This window comes from Nycticebus coucang, chromosome 5 (assembly GCF_027406575.1).
Source record: "Nycticebus coucang isolate mNycCou1 chromosome 5, mNycCou1.pri, whole genome shotgun sequence".
In the NCBI taxonomy this organism is placed as follows: domain Eukaryota; kingdom Metazoa; phylum Chordata; class Mammalia; order Primates; family Lorisidae; genus Nycticebus; species Nycticebus coucang.
In genome coordinates this window covers 126,495,509-126,516,509 of record NC_069784.1, presented here as the reverse complement: position 1 = coordinate 126,516,509, position 21,001 = coordinate 126,495,509, and the positions used below count along the sequence as shown (strand labels likewise).

The window sequence follows — 21,001 nt, the reverse complement described above, 5'->3', positions numbered from 1 at the left end:
TTCACTCCAGATTAATGACAACATTGAGACATTTAGAAAAGTTTTAATAATTATCCCCTTTTATAAAAGACTTGAAACTACACCCTGAAACCTTCACATTCTCCAGTTTTTCTCATTGATTAGGGTCTTTTTATCCCTTAGAGTTATTCTACCACGGCCCTGGAAATTTTCTGGTTTTTTTGAGACACAGTCTCATTCTGTCGCCCTCAGTAGAGTGCCATGGTGTCACAGCTCACTGCAACCTCAAACTCTTGGGCTTAAGTGATTCTCTTGCCTCAGCCTCCCAAGTAGCTGGGACTACAGGCGCCTACCACAACGCTCAGCTATTTTGTTGTTGTTGACGTTGTTGTCATTGTTGTTTAGCTGGCCTGGGCTATGTTTGAACTACCAGGCTCCATGCATTTGGCCAGCACCGTAACCACTGTGCTACAGGTGCCGAACCAGCCCTGGAGATTTCTTTTTTTTCTTTTTCTTTTTTTTTTTTTTTTTTTTGCTGTTTTTGGCCAAGGCTGGGTTTGAACCCACCACCTCCAGTATATGGGGCCAGCGCCCTATTCCTTGAGCCACAGGCGCCGCCCAGCCCTGGAGATTTTCATGACAACAGTTTAAACTATGGATCCATCCTGAGCCACAGTAAAAAAGCAAGAATGGAAGATGCCACAGGAAGCGGGCAGCCTCTCAATCCAGCCCAGATCAAGAGTCTACCTTTATAATTTGCTTACAACCTAAACATACTGTGTTCTTGGTGGGGGGTGTGGGGGGCTGGTATAAAATAAATCCTAATTCCTGTGTAGGAGGAGTGGGGTTTTTAAACCTCAGGAAACCTGTTGACCCCTTGTGGGTGGGTAGTATTCTCTGTCCTGTGGAACATGAATCAGATTTCCCCGATAGTCATGATTTTCCCCTCAAACCTCAAGTAAAACCTGTGTCATTGATAAAAGTACTTGTCTTGTTTTCTCCAGCCTGGGACTAGGGTGAAAGACGGTACCACTGGTGAAAAGAGTTCTAAGTTTTTTTTTTCTAGTCTGATAAAATTGCCAAGGAAAAATTATTATTACAGGAGGAGAGCTGTCCAAAGACTTTATAGATTAGACCAGAACTTATTAAATGAATATAATGGTGTAAGGTTATTTCCAAAATGGTACCCACGCATGATAAAAGCATTTGTATACTTCCCCAAAATTCATGCCTTTTGTATGCAGAATTTTAAAAGCCCTCAAATTCCTGAAATATTTTAAATGATTTTTTTCATCTCCTAATTACTAACATAGTTGAAAGAAATAAAAAAAAAATTAAGAGGGGGAAAAAATCACAGTAGCAAAAGTGATTTAGCAGTAGGTCAATTTTTTTCAAAATGTTTTTTTACCCATCGACATCTTTTTCAGGTTTCAAGGCATTGAGGACTTTGTTGCTAAATGAGCTTTCTGAGATCTGAAGAGCAAGGCCATGTACTCTGATGTCTTCATTAATCTTCAAGATTTCATCTATAATCTAAAAAGAAAACAAGACAAAAACCCAAAATTTAGTTTACAAAGGAAACTATACAAAAACTGAATTCATCTGTTCCAGTTTTTGGTTTTCATTTTACTCTGCATTGAAGCCCTGGTGTAAAGCACAATGAACAGGTTTATTTTCTCTTTTCATCGTGTTTTAAAAGATCAAAGGAAAAAAAAAGAAAGAAAAAGAAAATGATAAAGATAGCCAGACATTGTGGTGGGCGACTGTAGTCCCAGCTACTTGGGAAGCTAAGGCAAGAGAATGGCTTGAGCCCAAGAGTTTGAGGTTGCTGTGAGCTGTGATGCCACAGCACTCTACCAAGGGTGATGTAGTGAAACTGTCTCAAAAAAAAAAAAAAAAAAAAAGAAAAAGAAAGAACGAAAAGGTTGCTTAGATTTTTTCAGTGACTTCTCTGTCTTTCTTATTGCTCTGCTCTGTGTCAAAACCAAACCAAAGCTCAATGGCTATTAACGTTTAGAAAGACTAAAGACAATTCTAGGTCAACAATCATTTTAAGCCAAACACACCACTGGTTTCTGGGGAGGCCAGGACGCATGAGGCCAAAGGCCAGGTGCCCCAACCTGGCCCAGCTCAGCCTGTGAGCTTCAAACACAAAGTGTTTGACATAGCTTAGGAATCATGACATGCAAGGGTCTCTGGACCCCACTGGCGCACAGGGAGCCTCACCAAAGGCATATGATAGAAAAGCTCTAAGCACACACCACTCCTCTTTATAGAGAACATTAATTCACTATGAAAAAGACCAAAGTACATTTGGGAAGCTAATGTGTAATAGCCAATCAATGGCGAGGTATGTCTCTAAACAAGCACTGCTTTGTCCTCTCTGCTTTTCTCTATTTTATGCCAAGAAATAAAATTCTGGTTCATTTCACCTAACACAAGCCCTTGCTCATAAGAAAAAAGATACAAACTTGTCCATGGGGATCTCACTCCCAGGAAGTTTTATTTTACCAGTTTTGTTCCATTGCCTAGCAAAAACCACTGTGGTACTGCTAGCTGGTAGGTAGAAAAAAAAACTATTTGATGTATAAAATCAGAAAGAAAATTTTGTTTCATTTACTCAAAATTCTTTCATTTGTTCAACAAATATATTTTGAACAACTACTTTGTACCAGTTCTAAGCAAAGGAAACACAGCTGTGAACAAAACTGTTCTCTTAGAGCTTATTCTACTAGAGCAATGAAGTCCCTCTCCAAAAAAAAAAGATAGTAATAACATCATCTCTGAAGATGAAAAAATGATATGCAAAACAACAACAACAACAACAAAAACCAGGTATGTGAGGTAAAGGGCTAGCCAAATTATGGGGGTGAAGGGTGGTCAGAGGCTATGAAATCTCAGAGCCCAAAATGAAGAGAGGGAACCCTTGTTACCTGTACCTAAGATTTGGTAGAAGTAACAAAATCAAAAACAAAAATCCTAAACAGTAAACTAGGATGCTTTTTTCAACATTATAACATCATACTAATTCACTTTATCAGAATTTCACCAAATAAAAATAGGAAATAAATGATTCCTTGCCAAAAACTAAACCAAGGCAAAGCTTCCAAGAATATACATTGCAGAAAAGACTGTTTTTTCAATAAACAGTACTGGGAACACTGGATATTCACACATAGAAAAATGAAACTAGACCCTTATCTCTCGCCTTTTACAAAATTCAACTAAAAATGAATTAGAGACTTAAATGTAAGACTTAAATTATAGCCCAGCTATAGTGTAATCCTAGCACTCTGGGAGGCCAAGGCTGATGGATTACTTGAGCGCAGGAGTTCGAGATCAGCCTGAGCAAGAGTGAGACCCCCGTCTCTACTAAAAATAGAAAAACTAGCTAGGCACCCGTAGTCCCAACTACTCAGGAAGCTGAGGCAAAAAAGATCACTTAAGCCCAGGGGTTTGAGGTTGCTATGAACTATGACACCATGGCACTCTACCAAGGGTGACAAAGTGGGACTCGGTCTCAAAAAAAGTAAAAAAATAAAAATAAAATAAAGAAAAAAAAAAAACCCTGGAAATTATAAAATTTCTACCAAAGGAAAACACAGGAGAAATACTGCATGACACTGTGTAGGTAAGGATTTTTTTTTGCAGTTTTTGACCGGGGCCGGGTTTGAACCCACCACCTCCGGTATATGGGGCTGGTGCCCTACTCCTTTGAGCCACAGGCTCCACCCGAGATAAGGATTTTTTTTACATAAGCTCTCAAAAGCACAGGCAACAAAAGCAAAAATAGACAAATGGGATTATACTAAACTAGAAAACTTTTGCAAAGCAAAGGAAATAATCAACAGAGCCAAGACACAAACTACAGAACAGGAAAAAGTATTTGCAAACTATGCACCCAGCAACAGGTTAATATCCAGACCATATAAGGACTTAATAGCAAAAATTAAATAAAATAACAAAAAACCCAAAAACCCACAACCCCCCCATCTGATTAAAATACAGGCATTTCTTAAAAGTAGACACATAAGTGGCTAGCAGGTATATGACAAAATGTCCAACACCAATCACCAAGGAAATGCAATCAAAACCACCATGAACTATCCCCTCACCCTGCTTAGAATGTCTATTATCAGACGGACAAAAAAAAAAAAATGCTGGCAAGGATGTGGTGAAACTATAATACTTATGCACAATTATTGATGGGAATGTAGATTAATGCAGCCATCATAGAAAACAGTATAGATTTCTCCATAGAGAGTTCTCAAAAAAAAAAAAAAAAAACCTACAAAAATAACTACCGCATGACCCAGCAATTCCCATCACTTAGGTATCTTCCTAAAAGTACTGAAACCAGTTTGCTGAAAAAATATCTGGCTGGGCCCAGTGGCTCGTACCTGCAATACTAGTACTGTAGGAGGGAGAGGCAGGTGGATTGCTTGAACTCAGGAGTTTGAGACCAGCCTGAGCAAGAGTGAGACCCATCAGGCCAGGCACAGGTGGCTCATACCTATAACCCTAGCACTCTGGGAGGCTGAGGCGAGTGGATTGCCTGAGGTCACAGGTTGGAGACCAGGCTAAGCCAGGTGAGACCTCATCTCTAAAAATAGCCAGGTGTTGTGGCAGGCACTTATAGTCCCAGCTACTTGGGAGGCTGAGGCAAGAGAATCGCTTAATCCCCAAGAGTTGGAGGTTACTATGAGCTATGACCCCACAGTACTCTACCAAAGGTGAAAAAGTGAGACTCTGTCTCCAAAGAGAGAGAGAGATCCCATCTCTACTAACAAAATAGAAAAACTAGCTGGACACTGTGGCAGGGGCCTGTAGTCCCAGCTACTTGGAAGGCTGAGGCAAGAGAACTGCTCAAGACTAAAAATTTGAAGTTGCTGTGAGCTATGATGCCACAACACTCTACCCAGGGTGACAGAGTGAGACTCTATCGCACACAAAATAAGGGAAATACCTGCACTCCATGTTTTCTACAGCACTATTCACAATAACCAAGAGATGGAGTCAACCCACACATTCTTTAATGGATGAATGAATAAAGAAAATGTGGTTATATTTACATAATGGAACACTATTCAGCTATAAAAAGTAATGAAGTCCTGTTTCTACAGCAACATGAATGAACCTGGAGGGTATTATGTATTAAGTGAAATAAGAGGCACAGAAAGACAAATACCATCCGGTCTCACTTATATGTGCAATCTAGGAAAACTGATCTTATAGAGAAAGAATAAAATGGTGGGATGGGAGGGGTGTGAGATGGAGAGCAGCCCACGGGTACAAAGTTACGGTTAGGTAGGAAGAATAAATTCTGGGCTCCGTTACATAGTAAGGTAACTGTAAACTAATAACAATACATGGTACATTTCAAGATAGCTAGAAAAGGCCAGGCATAGTGGCTCACACCCATAATCCTAGCTCTCTGGGAGTTTGAGGTGGATGGATTGCTTGAGCTCAGGAGTTCCAGACCAGCCTGAGTAGGTGCAAAACCCCATCTCTACTAAAGACAGAAAAACTAGCCAGGCCTTGTGGTGGGTACCTGTAGTCCCAGCTATTGGGGAGCCTAGGTAAGAGGATCACTAAAGCCCAAGAGCTTGAGGTTGCTGTTAGCTGTGATGTCACCACATTCTAGCTTGGACAACAGAATGAGACTCGGTCTCAAAAAAAAAAAAAAAAAAGATAACTAGAAAAGAACATTAGAAAGTTATCACTACAAAGAATAACAGTTTGACGTAACTATCTTGATCTGATCATTACACAATGCACACATGTATTGAAACATCACACTATACCCCACAAACATGTAGAATTATTATGTGTCAATTATAAACAACAGCCCCCCAAAAAGTCAAGGACTATCAATATCAGTGGCAAACCAACCCAAAGAAAGGCCAGTTCTGCTGCAGGGAATACCCTTCTGCAAATGGACAGCAAATCTCTTTGCAAGCTGTTAATTAACGCTTATATCACAGGTGTCTTAATATCTGTTACATATTTAACACTTAACATTTGTAATATATAACAAAGGCAGGGGGGAAGATGCTATTCGCCCAATATCCATTTCCCTTCTTTCTTAGTAATAAAATCTTGATTTTTAGCTGTGCTAATAAATGGTCTAAACTAAAGACTGTACTGCCCAGCCTGACTTGCAGTGTGGCCAGGCTATGAGGCAGGACCAATGGAATGGAAGAAGTACGACTTTCAGAAAATGCCCTGAAAAGGAGTAGGGCACCGGTCCCATATGCCAGAGGTGGCAGGTTCAAACCCAGCCCCGGCCAAAAACCACAAAAAAAAAGGAAATGCCCTTAAAGGGAAGAGAGTGGGGGCCTGTCTTTGTCCTTCCTTTTCCTTTCTGGTAACAATGTTGAACTTTAGCTGATCCTAGAAAACAGGGAAAGGTGGCTCTGCACCTGTGGCTCAAGCAGCTAAGGCGCCAACTACATACACCAGAACTGCTGGGTTCGAATCCAGCCTGGGCCGGCCAAACAACGATGGCTGCAACCAAAAAAAAAAAAAATAGCTAGGTGTTGTGGTGGGGGCCTGTAGTCCCAGCTACTTGGGAGGCAGAGGCAGGAGAATTGCTTGAGCCCAGGAATTAAGAGGTTGCTTCGAGCTGTGATGCCACGGGCACACTACCCAGGGCTATAGCTTGAAGCTCTTTCTCCAAAAAAAAGGAAAGAAAAGAGGGAAAGTTAAGAAATCCCTCACCCTCTGTGTACCACAAAGAACATTCTTCCTCAGGTGACAAAGACTCACCCAGGCCCCTCACACAGGGACAGTCAGACACAGGCCCTCGACGTTCCTATTCCTTGTCTCATGGAAATGCCGACCTCACTCATCAGTCAGGTCAAAATTCTTGTTAACCATACTTTGGGGAAGCTTCTCTCCTTCCCCCAGGTCCTTGAACTTGGACCACCCTCAGCTGGAGCCAGCAGACAGCCTGTCCCGAGGCCAGCCTCAGGGTAAAACACTCTCTGATCTACTGTCCCCTCAGGCCACCTTCCAAACCACTGCCCCAACCACCAGAGTCCCTTTGCTTATCTTGCTATCATCTTTTCGAACAATTCTCTTACTAAGTCTGGACTTCTTTTTCTTTTTTTTTTAAATTTCCGATTAATATGAGGGTACAAACAATTAGGCTACAATGTTTGCATTTGTTAGGTACAGTCCCTGTTGTAGTTGTGTCCTGCACCTGGAAGGTGTGCCACGTACCCTTACACTGTGCCCATTAGGTGGGAGCGCACCAATCCTCCTCCCCCAACTTGAACTGATTTGAGTTTCTCCTCTTATGTGGGGTGTATTAGATCATCTGCTGGCTTCCTATTAGTATTGAGTACATTGGATACTTGCTTCTCCATTCTTGTGTTACTTTATTAAGAAGAATGTGTTTCAACTCCATCCACGTTAATACAAAAGATATAGGGTCTGCATCTTTTTTATGGCTGAATAAGATTCCATGGCATAAAAAATACGGACTGCTTCATGAATCTGTGAAGCCCTCCTGGGCAGGGCCATGCTAATCTTCTCTCTGTTGTTCCAATTTTAGACTATGTGCTTTTGAAGCAAGCATTGGACTTATTTTTTACATGACACGGGCCAGACTATTAGTGTCACAGGTAGAGGTGAAACGCCAACAGAAGACAGTACAGCAAAAGTAGCAGAGCAGAGGGCCAGATGGAAGGAGTCTGAGTTGCTACAACTCGCTGACGCCACCTGCCAAGGGCTGCCTACTTCCAAACTTCATTCATGTGTAGACAAAGAAACTCATCTGAAGTTTTCTTATCCCATGAAGTCTAACCCAGTCCTGACAGCCACAGGCAGGTGGAGGGAAAGTGAGCCACAGAAGGACTGGACACAGGGACCTGTGGCCAGAGGTCCAGTTTCCTCACCTCTATTTAGCGGGGAGGCTGCTTCTCCCAGGCTTGAGATGACACCTGGGAAGGTTGTCATTCTCTGCTGGCAGAAACAGCCAGATCACTGCAACAACAGCGATAAAGGGATATTATGGGTGTGCTTTAGCAGCTTCCCCTATAAGCCACAGAAGGAAACACAGAATGTTAGCCTGGAAAGGACCCTGCAGATCATTTGGTCCTGTTCTTTTATTCTATTGACAAGGAAACTGTGACCCAGAGAAGCCAAAGTAATGGCCCGAGGTCAAGCAACCTGTCAGGACAGAGCACGACCAGGACAGTCCTCCAGATACCCACAGCCTGCCAATTTCCATTAAAAGGTGCTGCCGCTGCAGCTGAAGAAACACAACTAAAATCACCAAGTGGAGCTCAAGTCTTCCAGAGAAACGTGCAGTCAAGGACAAAGAAACCAAGAAGCATTTACATCAGAGAAAAAAGGGGACTCTTCCCTCTCACAACTCAGCTGCAAGAAAAGCCTGGATCTGTTCCAGCCACGTTAAAGGCGCTAATACTTCTAAAGAGGAAAGGAAAGTACGAGTTTAAGGGCCCAGCAGTAATTAATTACCTCAGCTTCACTGCTGTCCGGGGGAAGGCAAATGTGAGTGATGTTCAGACCAGCCTGAAAGGGGAACAAAAGGTTATCTGTCACTATAAGAGAATATATTGTTAAAAATGATCATGAATATTTTTTAAAAAACCAATAGTCCTCACCTCCTCAGCCAAATTCTGGTTGATTTCCTGCATCAAGTTATCATCACCTGCCTTAGGAGGAGGGAGGAAAGAGAAGATAACAACATAATAGTATCTTGAAAAGGCACAAAACAGAATACAGAGACCGATTTGGGGATGATAAATCATCTAATTACAAAGAGCAGAAGGAAAATGCAGAGAAAGAATCATACTGCTTACAGAAAAGGACCAATGGGAAGTATTCATGAACATATTAATTTCTCAGACTTTCAAGTTATACTACTTTTTAAAAAAATAGAAATCCCTGGGCCAGGAGCAGTGGCTCACTCCTATAATCCTAGCCCTCTGGGAGGCCAAGGCAGGTGGATTCCCTGAGATCACAGGTTCTAGACCAGCCTGAGCCAGGGGGAGACCCCCATCTCTAAAATTAGCTGGATGTTGTGGCGGGCGCCGGTAGTCCCAAATACTCGGGAGGCTTAGGCAAGAGAATCACTTGAGCCCAAGAGTTTGAGGTTGCTGTGAGCTATGATGGCACTCTACTAAGGGTGACAAAGTGAGACTCTGTCTCAAAAATAAATAAATAAATAAAAATCCCTCATATTGTAAGATATTCATGGTAACATAGCGAGCACTCCTCTCTAAATGAGAACACAAACGGGAGTTTAAATGGTCTGCCCCCAGGTAGAAAGCCAAAGAGGAGGCAGACTCCCAGGAGCCCCACGCTCCCAATTTAATTTTTTTTCTATTGTTCTAATTTTTCTTTGCAAGGGGATATAGATCTCAAAGAATGTAAGAAACTGAAGCAGAGCACTATAGTCTTCAAAAATAGTGTTGATGGGACTAGAGGCTGCTATTTTGATACACGAAGTGCACGCCAAATACCCAACCGTTGGGCTGTGTTAGCTCACAGGCTTGGCTCACCTCATTTTGCGTCGGCACCTGCCATCACACAAGTGTGCCAATCAGGATGGCAAACAGTGCCAACTGCAGCACAGAACCAGCGGGCTGCAGCCAAAAGATGTCCGCGGCTTGCAAAGCCCTTCTGACGTGGTGATGACTTTTGGCCCGTGGCTGTGGAACCTCATGGCAGGCTTTAAGATATCAAGTAAAGGGCGGCGCCTGTGGCTCAGTCAGTAGGGCATTGGCTCCATATACCGAGGGTGGCGGGTTCAAACCCGGCCCCAGCCAAACTGCAACCAAAAAATAGCCGGGCGTTGTGGCGGGCGCCTGTAGTCCCAGCTACTCGGGAGGCTGAGGCAAGAGAATCCCTTAAGCCCAGGAGTTGGAGGTTGCTGTGAGCTGTGTGAGGCCACGGCACTCTACCGAGGGCCATAAAGTGAGACTCTGTCTCTACAAAAAAAAAAAAAAAAAGATATCAGGTAAAGGCCAGGCACTGTGGCTCACGCCTGTAATCCTAGGACTCTGGGAGGCTGAGGCGGGTGAATTGCCTGAGCTTATAGGTTCAAGACCAGCCTGAGCAAGAGTGAGAACCCGGTCTCTAAAAATGGCTATGTGCTTCACACGATGGAAGGGGCAAAGCAAAAAAAAAAAAAAGAAAAAATTAAAATAGCAGGGCATTGTGGAGGGTACCTGAAGGCCCAGCTACTTTGGAGGCTGAGGCAAGAGAATGGCTTGAGTTCAAGAGTTCAAGAGTTCACATAGCACTCTACAGGCGGCAACAAAATAAGACTCTGTCTCAAAAAAAAAAAAAAGTTAGATATCAGGTAAAAAGATCACGAATACCCAGGTTTTATTTTTTTTTATTTTTATTTTTTCTTATTTATTTTTTTGAGACAGAGTCTCAAGCTGTTGCCCTGGGTAGAGTGCCTTGGTCACAGCTCACAGCAACCTCAAACTCTTGGGCTTAAGCAATTCTCTTGCCTCAGCCTCCCAAGTAGCTGGGACTACAGGCACCTGCCACAACGCCCAGCTATTTTTTTGTTGCAGCTGTCATTGTTGTTTAGGTGACCTGGGCTGGGTTCAAACCGGCCAGCCTCGGTGCGCGTGGCCGGCGCCATAACCACTGTGGTACAGTTGCCAAACCATATATACCCAGGTTTTACCTAGCATCTGCCGTCCAGTGGAAAAATAGGGGAATTTTTTTCCCCATATCACCTTCCAATAACATTTGGTAAGCAGTTATGAGCACACACAGACCACAACTTCTGGTGTGCAATGCTGTGCGGGTGCCTACCTCCCGACCTCTGAAAGCCTCAGAGAGGAAGACTCACGAGAGACACCTTACAAACAGGGAAGGACCTGCCCAGACCCCGAGGAAGCAAAATTTGAAAGGAAAACCCACAGCACTTCCAACCCAGCCAGCCCTTCTCTGACAAGAGATGCAGATGGTCTTTTGCATGCAATTTTTTAGATTGAAAGCCATCCCCAAATAGTAGGACTGAGCGCTGTTGTCAGCTTACCTGAATAATAGCAAGAACTGGCTGAAAGGCAGGGTTTTTTTCTTGCAATAACTTCAGAGTTTCTCTTGAATTCTGTATGACTTCTCTGCATTGTGAAAAAAAAAACAACAACAACACAGTCATTTCTTGGTTAATGAGTAGAAAGGATCGACACAAGTTTTCACAGAATGTTTATTATTACAAGTAAAAACAATGAGAAAACAGAAGGATGTTCTAGTATACACAAAAAAGAAAAATAGCAAAAAATAAATAAATAAATAAATAAAAAAGAAAAGAAAAATAGCTCAGGGCAGTCTGGGTGGGGAACTTGGTGGAGAGACCTGAGGATGGGACTTCAATCATCCCCTCCTCCTCACACCCACGCCGGGGGGGGGGGTAACTGGTTAACATCATTTGTTCCAGACTGGCAGCCTCACTCTCAGCCTTCCCTTTAAAAGTAGTTTAAAGTAGGATTAGCAGGAGGTACAAGGGGACTTTTTCCTTTAAAGACTCATTTACAACTGCTGCTCAACTTGAAATTTATGCTACTCAGTTGCAATCTCAAGCTTGCTCCAAATAAACTCTCCACTTATATTAATATATATATTGATTCTGCCTCTTGCTACTTCCTTTTAGATTGACAATACAGTGTGCAGGATAACAAGGAAATCAAGACAGTAACACAGTATAAAAATGGCAACCCATTTCTAAAAATATGCTGAGGGAGACAAACTATTAGATGTCAACAGTAATTTTCTTTTTTTGTGTGTGGTTTTTGGCCGGGGCTGGGTATGAACCCGCCACCTCCGGCATATGGGACCGGGGCCCTACTCCTTGAGCCACAGGCGCCACCCAACAGTAATTTTCTAGAGGTGGATTTTTCCCTGTGTTTTCCAACTTTACTATAATAAAAAGCTTGGAGCTGGGCCTGATGGTTCATGCCTGTGACTCTAGCTCTCCGGGAGGCTGAGGCAGGTGGATTGCTTGAGCTCAGGAGTTCAAGACAAGCCTGAGCAAGAGTTGAGACCCCTTCTCTACTAAAATAGAAAAACTACCAGGTGTCATGGTGGGCGTGTGTAGTCCTAGCTACTTGGAGGCTGAGGCAAGAGGATGGCTTGAACCCAAGAGTTTGAGGTTGCTGTGAGCTCTGATGATGCCACAGCACTCTACCCAGGGTGACAGTGAGACTCTGTCTCAAAAAAAAAAAAAAAAAAAAAAAAGGTTTGGGTTTCTATTTTAAATAATCTTCCTCCACCATACTCTACCCCCTTAAAGAAGAAAATTTGGTGTCCACTGGGAAAACAAACGAAGGTGGGGAAGGGTAGTGAGGATGGGGTAGGGAGGGGCTTGCTGCTGGACAGGAAGTTAGCAGGATAAGGTTCAGGGCCCAGAGTGTAACGAAGGAACAGAAAAAAGGAAGGGAAGGAAAGAAAGGCTGCACAAACGCAAGAGGACACATGGAATCTGACAACTCTACAAAGACCTCCTCATTCTGGGAAAAAAGCTTCTCACTTCTCAGGAAGTGCAGTCTGCGTTTGGACCTCCTAATGGCCCAGGAGAGGTCACCTTCACCTTGGCCTCCCTGGAGGTGAGGGTGCCAGCCCAGGCTGGGGCAAGTCAATATGGTGGGGGCCAGGCGCTCCGTGCTCCTTCTGGAGCTGTCCAGGAGGAGTGATTTCAGAGGCCACCTTCACCATGAACACTCCTAGGAAATGGTTTTCCCCCCTCTCACAACAGACTACAGATTCAGCCAAGGCAGCGCCCCAGCTTCAGTGTTAAGACCATTGAAAAGCCTGTGGCTCAGTCGGTAAGGCGCCAGCCCCATATACCGAGGGTGGCGGGTTCAAACCCGGCCCGGCTGAACTGCAACCAAAAAATAGCTGGGTGTTGTGGCGGGCGCCTGTAGTCCCAGCTACTCGGGAGGCTGAGGCAAGAGAATGGCTTAAGCCCAGGAGTTGGAGGTTGCTGTGAGCCGTGTGACGCCACGGCACTCTACCAAGGGCCATAAAGTGAGACTCTGTCTCTACAAAAAAAAAAAAAAAGAAAGAAAAAGAAAAACTTGGTTTTCGGTCTCCTGTGGGATCTTGCAAAAAAATTCAAGGTGAAAAAGTTCCAGCCAGATACCATCAGCAGTAAATTGCCAGGGACTGAAAGGCTTCGGGCAGCTCTCCCTGTTTTCAGAGGGAGTAAACAGGTGTGACTAGAAGACACTAGCTCACCAGGAGGAGGTCAAGAAGGGAGGGGTGCTCAGAAAAAGTTTAAAGGCCTCAAAACAAGGATCACCCTTTGTACTGCTAACTGAGCTACAAGTAGACTGGGAGGGCAGGCAAGTATCTGTGACCTGTGACCATTTCTGTCTGTTGTTTTGAAACACGTGGGATAGTTCCGGCACAGTGGCTCACCCTGAGAGGCGGAGGTGGGTGGATAGCTTGAGCTCGAGTTTGAGACCAGCCTGAGCATAAGCAAGACCCCATCTCTAAAAATAGACGGGGCTTGCGGCAGATGCCTATAGCCCCAGCTATTCAGGAGGCTGAGGTAAGAGGATCGCTTGCACCCAAGAGTCTGAAGTTGCTGTGAGCTATGATACCACAGCACTCTACCAAGGATGACCAAGTGAGACTCTGTCATCTTAAAAAAAAAAAAAAAGAAAAGAAAAACACTTGGATAAAGCAAATTAATTCCCAGCTAATCGATTATACTACTGTGTTGAATAAATGAGAGCATGTGGAGAATTTGCAAATCACCTTATAAATGAGCTCTAACATCCATCTGTCCAATAATGTGTCCAAGGTCCATATGCTACACTCTCTCCAACCTGTCATAACTGCTGATTTGGCCACTTTGGGTCTTTATTTTTGGTTGGTCTGGGAAGGCTCTGGGGTGTGGATCTTGAGTAGCTCTCGGCATAAGGATCATCTGGAGAGCTTGGTAAAAATGTAGGTTGCTGGCCAGGACTGAAGGGTCACAATGCTGATCCCAGCACTTTGGGAGGATGGCTTGAGGCCAGGCCTGAGTAATACGGCGAGACCCGGACTACACAACCCCAGAAAATTTAGCAAGGCATGGTGGTGCACATCTTTTGTCCCAGCTACTTGGGCGGGTAAGGCAAGAAGATTGCTTGAGCCCAAGAGTTTGAGGTTGCTGTGAATTGTGATAATGCCAGGGCACTCTACCCAGAGTGACAGAGTGAGATTGTTTAAAAAAAAAAGTGGCTGGGCTTGGTGGCTCACGCCTGTAATCCTACCACTCTGGGAGGCCCAGGCTGATGGATCACCTGAACTCAGGAGTTCAAGACAATCATAAGCAAAAAACAGCAAGAGAACTAAAATTGAACCTGAAGATGTGTCTGAAGTGCTGCAATCTCAGGATCAGACTTGAACAAATGGGCAGTGAAGAAAGTGGTTTCTTAAGATGAAGTCTGCTCCTGGTGAAGATGCTGTGAACACGATCGAAATGCCAACAAAGTATTGAGAATATTCCTCCCACTCAGGATAGTAGGACCTCTGTACGCTGATTACCCAAGGGACTGTAACAAAGTGGTTAACATATGAAGGTGGTCAGCTGAAGGAACAAGGCCTACTCTATATATACAGTGTGTGTCCGGTCTATGAAAATTAGGTCAACTCAAGGAGGTGGTCAATGGAGGGAGGTGGTCAATGGAGGGAGGTGGTCAACGATGGAGGCTCTACTGTGCTTGATAAGTAGCAGCAAGGTTTGAGAGGATTGCCTCCAATTGTTTTACTGTGGGTAAAATGCTACCACAGAGCATCACATGACAAAGAATTTTTCTTGAATGGAAGCCCTTCAAGGCAGCAAACTTTGTTGTCTTATTTTAAGAAGTTGCCACAGCCACTCCACCCTTCAGCAACCACCTTGTTCAGTCAATAGACTCCTACCAACAAAAGATCACAACTTGCTTAAGGCTTAGATGATCATTAGCATTTTTTGAAAATAAACTATTTTTAATTAAGGTATGCATGTTTTTTTTAGACATAGGGCTATTGGCACAGTTAGGAGACTATCATATAATTAATGTGTAAACATTAACTTTTACAGGTACTAGGAAATCAACAAATTCGTGTGACTCATTTTATTGTGACATTTGCTTCCTTGTGGTGGCGTGGAACGGAACCCACACCATCTCAGAGGCATGTCTGTGCAGGTATGTAAAGGGGATTCGATGCTGTTACCACTTAAGGTAACAAAACTGGCTCAGACTCCCTATAACTTGCCTTAGGTGTAATGTTTCATTCTTTGGATTACTCTCTATTCTTACAGTTACAAGCAAAGCAAGCAAGCAGGAAAGGAGCCACCAGGCTCAACAAATCTAAAAAGTAGCAAACATGTTTCTAGTCAGAGATTTCCGTGTCCTTGGGGAAGAAAAATAGCCTTGTCTACTTGCTTTCTGACTGAGAACAGTGGAAGGGAATGTGGGGTTCTCTAGTTGGGCTGCCATGTGTAGCTAAAACCCAGTCATCTATTACTAAAGATGGTAACAACCATTACACTGAATGTGTGACTCTCTCTGCTACTACCACAGACTCACGTTCCTCTCCTGGCTTTGTGTGCAGTAACGTGTGTTAGAGGAATTGCCTTGTAATAATAGCCATGTTCCTTGCCTCCCCTGCGACTAGCTGAGGCCACGCCACAGTGTTTAAGAGACAGCAGCTGGTAATGTTGCTGACACTACCAACTTAAGTATATCCCTGGATGCCGAGCCTATTGATTAATAATATTCTACATTTCAGAAAATACTAATCTAGGCCGGGCATGGTGGCTCACACCTGTAATACTAGTACTCTGGGAGGCCGGGGCAGGTGGATTGCTTGAGCTCATGGGTTTGAACCCAGCCTGGGCAAGAGAGATCCCGTCTCTAAAAAATAGCTGGGTGCTGTGGCAGGTGCCTGTAGTTCCAGCTTCTTGGGAGGCTGAGGCAAGAGAATCACTTGTTCCCAAGAATTTTAGGTTGCTGTGAGCTCTAACAGCACAGCACTCTAACGCAGTGCAGAGTCCCTGCCTCCCCTGGACTATACTCCTCTGCACTCCCGGGACTGACCACCTCCTTGAGTTGACCTAATTTTCATAGACTGGACACACACTGCACGTATATAGAGTAGGCCTCGTTCCTTCTGCTGACCAACTCCATATGCTAACCAGTTTGTTACAGTCCCTTGTGGTCAGCGTACAAAGGTCCTACTGTGCTGAGTGGGAGGAATACTCTCAATCCTTTGCTGGCATTTCGATAGTGTTCACAGCATCTTCACCAGGAGCAAATTTCACCTCAAGAAACCACTTTCTTTGCCCTCCACTTTCTTCACTGCCCATTTGTTCAAGTCTGATCCTGAGATTGCAGCACTTCAGACACATCTTCAGGTTCCACTTCTAATTTTAGTTCTCTTGCTGTTTTTTGCTCATGCTGGTCTCAAACTCCTGAGGGTGACAAAGTGAGACTGCCTCAGAAGAAAAAAAAAGAAAAGAAAGGGTGGTGTCCATAGCTCAGTGGGTAGAGCACCAGCCACATACACTGAGACTGGCAGGTTCGAAACCAGCCTGGGACAGCTAATACAACAATGACAATTGCAATAAAAAAAATAGCTGGGCATTGTGGTGGGCACCTGTAGTCCCAGCTACTCAGGAAGCTGAGGCAAGAGAATCATTTAAGCCCAGGAGTTTGAAGTTGCTATGAGCTGTGATGCCACAGGACTCTACCAAGGGTGACACAGTGAGACTCTGTCTCAAAATAAAAAAAGAAAGAAAAAGAAAAATACTGATCTAGCAAGGAGGCAGGGAGAGGAGGGAGAAGGGAGGGTGATTGTCAGGCTCTCACCTAATGTGTACAATGTGTGTGTGTTCAGCAACCCCCCTGGGTGAAAGGCTCAACTGTAACTTGAACTTTACCTTACAAATGAAAACAATGTAACCTAAACATTTGTACCTTCATATCACTCTGAAATTAAAAACAAAATATTCTACACTTCAGTTTCTCAACTTTTTCAAAGATAAAGAGATATGCTTCTATAAATAGTGAACATTTCCAAAGCCCTTGCCTCCAAAGACGCCACTGGTGTTCAGATGGCATATCTGCCTGTTTCTCTAATCTGTAGCTGGGTGGGGTCATGTGACTGACTGTGGCCTGCAGGTGAGTAGTATGCAGATAAGAACCTGCACCAGCCACCTGGCCCCTTTCCCTTGCTGGCTGGGAGTGATGAAACTGAGCAGCTGTCTTTTACTCAGAGTTGGAGCAGTGAGTAGGTATCACAGGGTCATCCTACCTCTCTGGGACTGCGCTCCTCTGGAAAGTCAAATGCCCAGTATTCAGGGTGTCTATTACAGGAGCCTGGCCTGTTTCCTACATTATGCACAACTCTGACTTGCGAACTTAAATAGGATAATCGTATTGACTGTATTCCATCAAACCTAAGAGAGAATGAAAGACCATCATTTTATGAACCATTATGAAAATGCTACGCATTAAACTATGGTGCAATTCTTTGTTAACGTAGTATGTTTATTCCATAAGTACTGACAGAATTTATTAGATTTAAATGTAGAATTTTTTTTTGCTATAAACTACTCATGTATGTATATATGTCTGTTTTGTGTGCATATACAAAATATATATTTAGAGGAAAACGTAATGAATTGATATTAAGGTATTCTGAAACTTCACAATCAGGATCTGACTCTTCTGACTTTTTGATTCAAAGTCATTGCTTTCGTTGTTTGTCAGTGTTTTGGGGGTTCTGCCCCCCGATCCCCACCACAATTTCACCCTCTGTGCCACAAGAGTGTTGGCAGCAGCTAGTCATGGTGGTTTACACCTGTAATCCTAGCACTCTGGGAGTCTGAGGTGGGTGGATCCTTTAAGTTTGAGACCAGCCTAAGCAAGAGTGAGACCCTGTTTCTACCAAAAATTGAAAAAGGAGGCAAAAGGATCACTTGAGCCCAAGAGTTTGCGGTTGCTGTGAGCTATGATGCCCTGGCACTCTATCAAGGGCAACAGACTGAGACTCTGTCTAAAAAAAAAAGTGTTGGCAGCATTTCTTCAAGTCTAGCCTTCCTTAGATCACATCATTTTTGTCCCTGGGGTGTTCATTCAGTTGCTGAGACCCATTCTGCAAGTTTTGATGCTGCCAGCGGTTTCTTGATTTTACCAGATGTCAACAGAGGGTTGACAGACAACAATTAGAAATCATACTATTTCCTAAAATGACCTTTACCTGCACTGCCAACTGAAAATTTCAGAATGATGGTCACGTAGTCACACCATCAGTATAATGGGTCACTGGGCTTTTGAGGGAGCTCATTCTTTAACTTTTCTACCAATACTCCACACTTATGGATGTCTACTCCAGGTGACCTCTAGCCAAATTCCCCCCTCAACACACACACACACACTTTTTCTACAAGTCAGGGGGAATCCCTTGCAGGGCTGAGAATTTGGTAAACCATGCGCATAACTCAAATGAAAGGTGCAGCAGTATGCAGGTGCAGGCAATGACAAATATACCCTGACTGCCACCTAGCCAACAGTGACTGTAAGACACAATCCAGCCCCTTAGAATCTGCCACATCTGAACAGCCTCAGAAACTCATATTACAGGGGAGGGCAGGGCAGGACGGAAGGGGTAAATTTACAGCTATTAGGTACAGCGCACACTATCCGTGTGACGAGCACGTTTACGGGTATAACTGTGACTCAATCCGTACAAAAACAGAGCATGTAAACAAAACATGTGCATTCCCTAATATTCTGAAATTTGAAAAAATAGATGAAAATGCAATCTCAACTATACAAAAGATAAGCACAGAAAAGACTTGAAAAAAATTACATAGCAAAAAGAAAAAAAAGAAACTCATATTACAGAGAGAGGGGAGGAAGAGACGAGGAAGAGGGTAGGACAGGGAAGTGGGAGGAGGCAACGACCTTAAAAATGAAGGCTAGAGAAAAAAGGAAGAGGCTGTGAGTACAGGCGGTAGAGCAGCTTGCGCGTGGAAATGACAGGCTGGAACTCGTTCCCCAGGCTAGCTAGTTCGCAGGGAGGCAGGAGGGGACTTTGCCGCCTCACCCCGCACCGTCTGGGTCCTAGCGACACTTCTCCGAGGCTCACTCTTCCACTGAGGGCCGGGAGTCTGAGCGCGCGAGCGAGGGGTGAGAACGTCATGGGAGCGCAGGTGGCGCCTCCCGCCGGGGACTGCGGCAGCGCGGCCCGGCCCGGAGCTCCCGAGGCGCGCTCGGGCCCGAAGAGCGCCTTCCCCGTACAGCTGCGCGCCGAGCTCCAGGTGCGTAGGTGGGAACCAGGTGGCCGTCACCTATCTGCGGCTGGTCCCGCGGATTAGCCGGCGGACCCCGCACCACGGAACTTTTCAGGACATGGTGACGCCGATCGCGGAACCCACTCCCTCCATGCCCCGGCAGGGGGTGGCGGTGCTGGGGAGAAGGCCAACTTCAAAGCATCGGTGGCTGCCAGAAGCCGACGCCGCCGGCGCAGAGCCCTCTCGGAGCCGGGTGGGGGCCGCCCTGCCGCGAACTCCGGACTGGCGGGCGCGCAGCGCCAGCCCGCACCCGCTCCGGCTCCCGCCCTCCGCCGCGCCGCCCCTTTCCTGTCTGGCCGCCCGGCGCGATTGCATCAGAGCCGGCGGCGCACGTGGAGCGGGGCGTGTGGAGCGGGGCGTGTGGGGCGGGCGGTTCGCGCCGCGCCGCGCCGGCCGGGGATGCTCTCGCCGGCCTGATTCCCCAGCTCGCTCGGCCCCGCGGCGCCCCCATCCTCCGCCCGCGCGCATGGCCGCCTTCCCCGAACCCGCGCATTCCCCAGCCAACCGCCAGGCGCCCCTAACTAGTCGGCCCCGAATTCCCGGCCCCGCGAGCCTCCCCGCCAACCGCGGCTCCCAGACCCGGCAGAGACCTCCTGGGCCAGGCCGGACACTCACCTGACGATCGAGTCCCGCGCCGCGGGCGCCCGGCCGCTGGGACTGCAGCCGCGCCGGGCCTGGCCGTCCTGCGGCCGCCGCTGCCCGAGCAGGCCCTCCCGGCCGCCACTGCTGGCGCCGCTGCTGGCGCGGCAGGGCACGCGGAAACGGCGCGGCGGGCCCGGGGGCAGCGGCGGGCGGCGGAGCTGGCGCAGGACTAGCTGCAGGCGCTTGCTCATGGTGCGGCGCGGTGATGCAGCGAAGCGGCTGCGAAGCACCGGGATGTCAAGTTCTTCCTGGGGGTGGCCGGGCGGGTGCCAGGGAGAGCGGGGCTGGCAGGTAACGGGCCAGCAGCGGGAAGGACCTGGCTCTTCCTCCTCGGCCCAGCAGGGGCCCCTAGGCGGGCACTACACCTACTGGCCGTGACGTCGGGAGGGCGGGGGCCGGCGAGAGTAGCCTTGATGTCAGGGGTAGGCTTTCCAGCACTTTCTTTTGGTTGGTGACAAAAGTAAGAGGGTGGGGCATCAGGGCGGGGCCCACACCCGTCCCTAAAACTACATATCTTTCCCTTCTGCTTAAAATGCTGATAGGACCCTTAATCCTCAGTATACTGTCCGGACTGCCACCTCGAGTGTAGATTGGGGGGTGTGGGGGCTTGGATTTACTGTTTAGATGGTCACCTAGGCTTTGGAGTTGTAGTGCTGGCTTTGCAACCATAGGCAGGTTACTTAACCTTTGTGACCCTTGGGGCTTAATCAGTAAAACGGAGATAACTATATACTCTTCTTACAACCTTAAAAGGATTAAGTAGTTCTACTTGATTTCAGGGCCTCCCAAATTTACCAAAATCCAAGGATGCTCAAGTCCCTGATAAAAACGGCACAGGATTTCTGTATAACCTAAGTATATCTTCCCATATACTTTTTTTTTTTTTTTTTGAGACAGAGCCTCAAGCTGTCGCCCTGGATAGAGTGCTGTAGCATCACAGCTCACAGCAACCTCCAACTCCTGGGCTCAAGCGATTCTCCTTCCTTTGCCTCCCAAGTAGCTGGGACTACGGGAGCTCGCCACAACACGGCCTTTTTTTTGGTTGCAGCTATCATTGTTGTTTGGCGTCCGGGC

The 21,001-nt window shown here is 45.8% G+C and overlaps 1 protein-coding gene and 1 non-coding gene across 2 annotated transcripts in view; both read right to left on the bottom strand.

Moving 5' to 3' along the window:
- Positions 1–20,714, bottom strand: part of MTHFD1L (methylenetetrahydrofolate dehydrogenase (NADP+ dependent) 1 like) — a 210,411-nt gene extending 189,697 nt beyond the window's left edge. Inside the window, exons 1-5 of the mRNA XM_053592124.1 lie at positions 19,901–20,714; positions 10,991–11,075; positions 8,592–8,642; positions 8,446–8,499; positions 1,367–1,491 (exon numbers count right to left, since the gene is read on the bottom strand). Coding sequence (XP_053448099.1) covers positions 1,367–1,491; positions 8,446–8,499; positions 8,592–8,642; positions 10,991–11,075; positions 19,901–20,118 — 533 coding nt within the window. The 5' untranslated portion in view covers positions 20,119–20,714. The remainder of the gene's footprint in view (positions 1–1,366; positions 1,492–8,445; positions 8,500–8,591; positions 8,643–10,990; positions 11,076–19,900) is intronic.
- On the bottom strand, positions 7,435–7,540 carry LOC128586981 (U6 spliceosomal RNA). The gene has a single exon (XR_008380428.1). It is a non-coding gene; the product is annotated as a U6 spliceosomal RNA (small nuclear RNA).
- Positions 20,715–21,001: the final 287 nt, after the last annotated feature.